Below are 8,725 nucleotides of genomic sequence, written 5' to 3'. Positions count from 1 at the left end.
GCCCCCTCGTCCAAGGCCACACCTCCCTCTTCCCAAGCTCCTTTCCCAGTCCAAAAGCAGTAGCTCGCAGGGGTTCGCTTCCTCTGTGAGATCCGGGCTTCCTCCCTCCCCAAACCCCCACCACCCCATTGAGAGGCTTAAGGCTTGTGGTTGCGGGTGTTTTCCCGCTCTGAGCTCCAAGACAATCCTTCCACCTTTATTAAAGGCTAGCCATCTCCAGGGCCCCATCCCGCGGCGCATTCAACCACGGCCAAGGCCAGAGTTAAGTCCAGCCCTGGTCCGAAGTGCATTATCAGTCTTGGCCCCTAGAGTCCCCGACCCTCCCTCAAGCGGGGAGGAAGAGGAGGCCTCCTCAGTTGTCCAGGCTCATGAGTAGAGCGGTGCCCCTCTTGATCCAGTGATCAGATGTCATGGTCCCGGACCGGAGGTCGATGCCAATGACGAAGGAGGCTCGGTCTGAGCTGCCTGCCCGGTTGGGATAGTAATAGCAGGGACAGGAGTACATGCCTGAGGGAAAGGAGAGGGGATGGGAGTCAGGGCGCTGGGGCCTCTGGGAGAGCAGGCACAGGTGTGGGGGGAGGGGCAGGGCAGAGGAGGGGTTGGGATCCAAACTCGGGGCGCCATCCCACCCTTGGCGCTCTTCTTTCGGCTTTCTGCCGGCCTGAAGTGGATGGTGGGCATGAGGCAGACGAGCTGCATGGGGTCCGCCTCCACCAGGCAGGAGTTCTTCCAGTCCCAGCCGGCGCCCTCCAGGTACAGGCCCCGGACCCACACGCCGTCCTAGGAAGACACGGGGAGAAGTCTGGACCCGAGGCTGCCAGCACCCCTGGCCTCTGGCCTCCCTTCTCCCTTGCCAACCAGCCGTTTCCCCCCTTTGCTCCCAGCGCCCTCCTCCACCAGACCCGCCTTTGCTCCCAGTCGGAGCACATCTGGCTCCCACCTTGGGTGGGTACACGAGGTTGCTGTCATCCACGGTGGAAACAATAAACTCCCAGGAGAGGCTGTCCACCGAAATCTGGGGATGGAAGGCGAGAATAAGGGAGGACCCCCAGAGAGGAGCGAGCCCAGGTGGCCAGCACCCCCCCCCCCCCCGCCCCGGTCACACTTAGCATGTGGCTCACGTTATTTTGGCGAGCTGAGGCCTGCAGCACGGCGGTGAGGAAGCCGGTGGGGAAGGTGAAGCCGGAAAGCCAGAAGATCACGGGGGGCCGGGCCCGGCTGGCCCACAGCTCAAACTGCTCCACGCGTGTGGCCAAGTCCCGCGTCCACGAGGCCAGTGGCTTTTGTGAGGGATACGCCTGGGGGAGGGGGAGGCGGTGCGTGTGTACGCGTTCATTCGTTCACGCGTGCAAATCTTTACTTGGTGCGCTCGGGGCAGATAGGAGGAGATGTGTCGGCCGGGTCCCCCGTTAAGGCTGGCAAAGCTGTCTCCGAAAGCCCCCTCCCGGGAAAGAAGCATAAAGCGAGCACTAGTTAACCACGCCAGCAACAGTGCTGTCCAGTTACCGTTAACGAAGCACCTACTGAGAGTTGCACACAGCACTAGGAATCCCTGACGCGTCTTCAGAGAGGTTAGTGACTCGCCCTAAGTCCCTGAGTTAATAACCGCAAAGCCAGTCTGTGAACGGCAGAGCCAGCTTTCAGATTTGAATCTGTCTGGCTCCAAAACCCAGGCTCCCTGGCTTTGCTCCTACAACCGGGAGGCTGGGGGCACCGGGGCCAGAGGTCAGCTCATTGTTGCAGGAGGATCGACAGCCGGGTCATCTTGCCTTCCCCCAGAGTGGCGGGACATGGGCGTCGAAGATGCAGTTGAAAATCTCTTCCAGGCTTGTAGACATGACGATGAGGCCCTGGATGCCTTTTTCTAGATCTGTCAGGGAAAACCTGGGCAGGGTGAGGTGGGAGCTTAGAGAAGGGCCTGGCAGAGCCATCTCAGGTGGGGGGGCTGGGGGGCGCCTTTCCTCCCACCCCCTCCCCACCGAGCCCCTCTCCATCTTACAGGATGGTCTCCATAAGCTTGTTGTATCTCTGGATTTCCTGCAGAAGGACCACGTTGAGGGGGGAGGGGTCCATGGCCAGCAGTTTCCGGGTCCCCTCATAGTCGATCATTTCAGGGATTTTCTGTTTCACATCTGCAGCCAGCTCGAGGACCTGACCCGGCAGAGGCTCTGAGTGGGGGGCCTCTCTCCTCCCCACACCCCCACTCCCCCCCGCCCCTGAACCCGGCATCCACCCCTGCCTACCTTCTCTTCTCGGCTCTGGCCTCCCGCCCTGGTGGGTGTAATCTGGGGTTGCAGGGACAGCAGAGTCTCAAAGAGAGTCCGCGCCTCAGTGATCTGGGAGGCCACATCCGCGTTGGGGTGCTGGCCAAAGGCCTCAGGGGGGTCCATGGTGGGCAACATGCTGATGTACTCCTTGTAAGAGGCCAGAGTCCCATCTTTGGGGATGAAGTAAGTCTCCAGTGCTGACAACCTGGCGACCCACAGCATAATTCTCACCACGCTGTGGGCCACACTCTGGGGCTTCGGCGCCAGGCCAAGACCCTGGCCCCTCTGCAGGCGCGTGTGCCCCCTGCGTCCAGCTCCCTGCACCTGCTCCCCTCCCGGCCCCACGAGCCCCCCCCCCCCCGCCCCCCGCCTCCTGGCCTCCCCTCCAACGCTCCGCTCCCCGTAACCCCAGTCCTGCCACCTGGTCTGCCGGGTGTCCTCTGGCCCCCTGTTCGGCGCCACCTCCCCCTCACCGGTAGAAGGGGGTTGAGAGAGTCTGGTCACAGAAATAGTCGTTGATGTAGGTGGTGAGCAGCCGCCGGTCCCAGTCATCGGTGACGTGCCCGCCGTAGTTGACGCCGGCGATGAGGTACTTGAGGGCATCCCAGGGTGTGTCCTGGTACTCCTCCAGGTAGAGACTCAGCAAGTTCTCCGACACCTGTGCGTGGTCCCAGCCCCCACCCCCACCCCCACACACAGTTAGGGGAGGAACTTCCCTCGGTGGCAGGGGGCGGGGCGGGGGGGGAGGGGGAGGAGCCGCAAGGCGGGAAGTGTGAGGAGAGGGGGCGCTGGGATGCCGGCCCCCTGCTGGCACAAACCTCAAAGTCAGAGTCATTGAAGCCGTAGACGATGTTCCAGCCGAGCTGCAGGAACTTTCTGCGCTCCAGCAACACGGAATGGAAGAAGCAGAGGGCAAACAGAAGCTTCTTATACTTGGCAGGTTTGGAGCAGCGGGAAAACTGCGATTCCGTCATCAGCTGGTAGAGGCGCGTCATGTTGGCCTTTAGGCCCTGGGGACAGTGCAGCGCGGAGGTGGGGTGACGTGCATCGTGCCAAGCCCTGCCGGTAGCACCGCCACGGTTGTGGAGGCTGCTTACTGCACGAGGGCACTGGCCGAAGAGGTCAGTGAGGGCTGCAGTGCAGCCCTTGACCTGCGCGCCAGGATGTGCACCGATTCACAGGACCGGGTGGGTGCCTTTCTCTAACTTGCACGCGCGCACTGTGTGGGCTACTGGGAGCTCTGCCTCCTTGTCCCCCCCGCTTTTGATCCTCTCAGCCATGATGTTCTCGACGGCGGGCAGGCCGGCTCGATTTGGGAATACCAGAAAACATGAGGACCTATCCGTGCAACTATTAACGGACAAAAACGTACACCATTAGGTACAGAGGTTCAGTGTAGATTAGAGGAGCCGTAGTGTATCATCGAGGAGGGGCATGCCACGTGATAGATTTATCAGGCTTCGAGAACAGGTCGGGATTTGGACTAAGTGTCACAAACGGGAAGGAGGTCACCAGGCCGAGAGGAGGGCATCAGTCTCCTGGAGATGGAAAGAATTGAGGGAATAAAGGCACAAAGGGGAGAATAAGTAAGGAGATGGGTCTAACTGAAGTCAAGCTCGAGGACTCAGGTGGGGTCAGAAGGGCCGTGATTCACCAGGAGTCACAGGGCCACTTTCTGTCTCGAGTACTACCGCAATAGGTTGAAACGGTGCTTTAAGAAGCCCCGTCTATGAGGGACAGAATGGAGTCGGGACAATATGTAAGCAAGAATATCGTCATTTAGAACATCAAAATATGTAACGTGTCTAGGAATAAGTCCAGTGAAAATGTACAAATCTTCATAGAGAGAATGACAAAACTTTATTGACATAAAGATTACGTGGAGAGAGACGTACTATAATCATGGATCAGGAGACTCGATCTACCCAAGACGTTGATTTCCTGCAAAGTGATCCACAGGGTTTTGTTTGTGGAACTTGACAAGCTAATTCCAACATTTCTGCCGGAGAATCAAAGACCATGGCATAGCCTGAAGAAGAATGAGGTAGAGAGACTTGCCTCACCAGCTATCACGCATTATTATGGAGCCAAACAGGAACTGACACGGTACATACTGACCTGAATATAAACAACCTGACCAGTGAACAGAGATAAAGGGCCCAGAAACCTAGGTGTGTGTAAAGGGGAGTTAAGGCCTGGCAGGCATCGAACATCGCCAGGCTGATGGTGGGCTATTTGATGATGGTACTGGGAGAATGGGTTATCTACGTGGGGGGCTGGGGGGGCAACAAAATTAGACTTCTGCCTCATTCCACACTCACAAGGATCCGTCTCAAGTGGTTAAGACACATGAATGTGAAAGTCAGGGTATAAAACTCTTTCTTTTTATGTCTGTTTATTTTTGAGAGGAAGAGAGAGTGAGCGAGCAGGGGAAGGACAGAGCGAGAGGGAGACACAGAATCCGAAGCAGGCTCCAGGCTCTGAGCTCTCGGCACAGAGCCCGATGTGGGGCTCGAACTCACAAACCGTGAGGTCATGACCTGAGCCGAGGTCGGACGCTTAACCGACGGAGCCGCCCAGGTGCCCCTATAAAACGGTTTTGAAGACAAGGGAGTGCCTTTACAACCTCGCAGTGAGCAAAGATTTCTTGAATGAGACCTAGGAGCACAAGCCATAAAGAAGAGAAGAGCTAAATTCCATCTCATACAAACTAAGGATCTCTATTCACCAATAATAATAGTTAACAAGGCGGGGGGGTGGGGGAAGACAACCCGCAAAACACAAAGCGGACGAAGGATTAGGTTGTGGAGCATATGAGGAACCGTGAAACATAAGCAGCGTGAATCAATGTCAAGTACCCAGCGCTGAATGAAAGAAGCAAGGCGCAGATGAATGTGTGTGTTAGCCAGACGCACCTTGAGAAAAGTGGCTGCAGCCGAGTGGGGAGGGCGGTGGGAATGGGAATCATCTTTCTTACACAGGAAGATGGGCACACAGGTGTGTACTGAGTTGGGATCCATGGGGGCGCCTGGGTGGCTCAGTCGGTTGAGCATCCGACTTCGGCTCAGGTCAGGATCTCATAGTTGCTGGGTTCAAGCCCCACGTGGGGCTCTGTCGGGCTCTGTGCTGACAGCTCGGAGCCTGCTTCAGATCCTGTGTCTCCCTCTCTCTCTTCTCTCTGCCCCTGCCCCGCTCACGCTCTGTCTCTCAAAACTAAATAAAGATGTTTAAAATGTTTTCAAAAATGAATGGGGATCCTTTAGATCTTTGCATATATTTTAGAATTTTTTTTTGAGAGAGAGGGTGCAAACAGGTGTAGGGGAGAGGAGTGGAGGGAGGCAGGGAGGGAGGGAGAGAGAGAATCCCAAGCAGGCCCTACACTCAGCGCGGAGCCTGATGCGGGGCTTGATCCCTTGACTCTGGGATCGTGATCGGAACTGAAATCAAGAGTCGGACGCTCAACACACCGAGCCACCCAGGCACCCCCTCTTGTATTTTATATTCTTTTGTATCTGCTTAATATTTAATGAAAAGGAAAGGACTAGAAGGCAGGCAGTGATCCAACCAAGAATACCACTCCAGAATCGCACCCAAACCGGCGACTGGGGGCTGTGGTTGTAGGGACCTTCTTACTTGTAAGACTCGAATGAGCCCCCGTCCCCTTGACTATTGGGGCTGCTTTCGTGTATCCCGATGCAAACACTGGCCTCTTTCACAGGACAACAAAATTGCAATACCTGACCTAGAACAGATCCTGTGCTGGGGGAGAATTTTAAAAAGGACATGACCGGGTCCTTTACCACAATTGGAATATATAATAGATGGGGTTCAAATGCTCTATCCGTTTATTGAGGTTGGACAGCTGTGCTGTAGTGTGTATTGAAAAAAAATAAAAATCCTTCTCAGGATTGAGCCCTTTATGCCAAAATACACTGAAGTATTAGTGGGAAAAGACCATGATGTCTTTCCCAGTTTACTCTCGGCGTTCGGAGAAAGCATGTGTGCGTGGAGATGCAGAGAGAGATCAAATGATAAGGCCAGTGAGGCAAAATGTTAACAATGGAAGAGTCTGGGTAACGAGTCCACGGGTGTGAGGCTGTGAGGACATAGTGTTTGTGTTCTTCTTCTTCTGTTTTTGTTTGTTTGTTTGTTTGTTTTAAGTAGGCTCCAGGCCCAATGTGGGGCTTGAACTCAACACCCTGAGATCAAGGGTCATACTCTCTGCCAACGGAGCCAGCCAGGAACCCTAGAGTAGTCTTGTTCTTACAACTCTTGCGTAAGTTTCCAATGATTTCCAAGTAAAACATTTAAAAATAGTGCCCTCTTCCCTACGGAGAGAAATCCTGTTGCAAACAAGTATGCCGTGAACGTTCGGCCTTCCCTGAAGGTCTGGCTCACGTCCAGAGGTTCTGCAGACCCCGGGTGGTGAGGACAAATCTCCCCTGGGTGGAGCCAGGGCGAGCCTCCCCTCCCCCCTCCCCAACCGCCCCCCCCCCCCCAGGCCGCCCCCAGATTCCAGGTGGCCTCCACCTTCTTATGCGGCCAGAAGTGGCACCTGCCTCCGCTCTGACACACCTGTGCCCCTCGCGGGGCGCTCGGCCAACAGGGGGCCCTCTAGCCACCAAGGCATACACCTTTCTTGGAAAGCAAAAGGAGGTTCTTCGAAAAACGGAGGCGCCGCTAACAGAACTGGGCCGAGGAGATCATCTGCGGTGGCGGGCTGGCCACTTGTACGGGATTTATGGTTGTGGCGTGCCAGGAGGAAACGCCTCGTTGCCAGATGGAATTCAGACCCGGGAGTGCGTTTGCTTCCCGGGGCCAGAGACAAGGACTGGGCAGGATCAGGAAGAGGACAATTTCTCCATCGAGTTGTGAAAGGGGGAAACGGAGAATGAGCCAAGTTGGAGGTCAAGGACCAAGCCTGGAGATACGATCAGAGGCCAAGAGGAAAAGGAAACACAGGCGTGAGAAGTGATGTGGCGGGAGACGGAGGGAGAACCCCAAGCGCGTGTCAGGGAAAGGGTGGGGGGACAGTTCACTGTGTCAACTGCCCCAAGGCAGGCGAGGAGGATTTACATGATGAAAGACGTGTGTCCAGACTTACTGGTTGAGTACCTATTACGTACAGGTGCTAGTCACAAGGTGAGCAAGACAGAGAGAGAGAGAGAGACAAAAGATGTGTCCTCTGGCCTCGCGGAGTTTCCAGTCTAGAGAAGACAGCAGGCATTCGTCAGAACCAAACTCACACGGTAAAAGGACCAGCAGGAAGGTTCTAGGAGAGTGTTTCACTGGGATGCTGAGCTCAACGAGGAGGGCCGAGGCCTGAAGGGGCGAAGGGGGGGGCGGCGGGGTGGGGGTGGGGGTGCCCGGCAGCTGGTGCGGAAGCCTTGGGGCAGGACGGTGCAGAGTCTGGGGGAAGAGGAACAAGATATTTTAAGAATTGAGGGTGGAGCGAAGAGAGGGAAGGGAGAAGGGGTAGGTGGGGCCCAGAGGCACAGGGTGGGGGGAGGGGGCTCACAGGCCGGGTCAGCAAGGGTTTCCGTCTTGACTAAAAGCACCGGAAAGCTACTCGAGTGGCGTAAGCAGAGGTGAACGGGGGGGGGGGGGGGGGGGGGGGGGGGGGGGGGACACGGGAACGTGATCGGTGTGGCTGCATTCAGCGGTGACCTCCGGGCTGGAGAAAAACATTTCAGCAGAGCTGGAGGGAGAAGGGCCGGAAGCTCGGGGCACTGGGGAGAGGTGGAAGGAAATGCCGGGAGGCAGGAAGGTCCTGTGGACTAGCTGTTTACTCTTCTGTGCCTCAGTTTCCTCTCTGTAAAATGGGGGCGACGGCGCCTACCTGATAGGGTGTGTGTGTTCTAAACGAATTTGGTACAGGGACGATGCCGGGCACGGTAAGCGGCTAGCGGCGTTAGAGATTACCGCTCTGTGCTAAGAGCCTGGCGCACGGAGGGAAGAGGCGAGGGGGGGGGGTCTCTGGAGAGGGGAGCAGAGCCCGAAGGCCAGGCGGCTGTTAAGGCTGGGCCTCCCGCTGGCGCCGGCCGCAACAGAGCCAGCCGGGCCAGCAGCAGCGCGGCCGGCGCCGTACCTTTGGCGGTTCCGTGGTCATCTTGATGCCGGCCTGCAGGACGGAGATGGGGAAGTCCGGGTGGGGGCTGGAGCTGAGCCAGAGGCGGAAGGAAGGGTGAGGTTCTTCCACCTGCAGCCGCTCTACCAGCTTGTCCAGGCTGGGCATCCAAGACAGCGACAGGTGGCAGTTAGCTAGGAACACCCAGTGTCCTGCAAGGGGGCACTGGATTCAGTGGGAGCCCTTCCCCGAGCCCCGCGTGTCCCCACGCGTCGCCCCCGATTCCGCGCGTGTCGGGGGAAGGGGTCCTCTGGAGAAGTGGGGGCTGCGGTCACGGTAGCGTGACGGAGGCCGGGGCTTCCGGGGAGTAAGACGCGCACGAGGGACGGGG

The 8,725-nt window shown here is 57.2% G+C and overlaps 1 protein-coding gene across 1 annotated transcript in view; it reads right to left on the bottom strand.

Annotated features, from left to right (window-relative positions):
- Window positions 1-150: 150 nt before the first annotated feature.
- Window positions 151-8,725, bottom strand: part of DNAH2 (dynein axonemal heavy chain 2) — an 84,611-nt gene continuing 76,036 nt past the window's right edge. The window contains exons 64-73 of the mRNA XM_086686540.1: window positions 8,356-8,546; window positions 3,086-3,277; window positions 2,741-2,925; window positions 2,244-2,472; window positions 2,000-2,151; window positions 1,770-1,884; window positions 1,122-1,298; window positions 941-1,015; window positions 630-780; window positions 151-507 (exon numbers count right to left, since the gene is read on the bottom strand). Coding sequence (XP_086542666.1) covers window positions 353-507; window positions 630-780; window positions 941-1,015; window positions 1,122-1,298; window positions 1,770-1,884; window positions 2,000-2,151; window positions 2,244-2,472; window positions 2,741-2,925; window positions 3,086-3,277; window positions 8,356-8,546 — 1,622 coding nt within the window. The 3' untranslated portion in view covers window positions 151-352. The remainder of the gene's footprint in view (window positions 508-629; window positions 781-940; window positions 1,016-1,121; window positions 1,299-1,769; window positions 1,885-1,999; window positions 2,152-2,243; window positions 2,473-2,740; window positions 2,926-3,085; window positions 3,278-8,355; window positions 8,547-8,725) is intronic.

Source organism: Puma concolor, chromosome E1, assembly GCF_028749965.1.
Source record: "Puma concolor isolate L17-30 chromosome E1, mPumCon1.1.hap2, whole genome shotgun sequence".
NCBI classification, from domain to species: Eukaryota; Metazoa; Chordata; class Mammalia; order Carnivora; family Felidae; genus Puma; species Puma concolor.
This window is presented reverse-complemented; position numbering and strand designations above follow the sequence as displayed.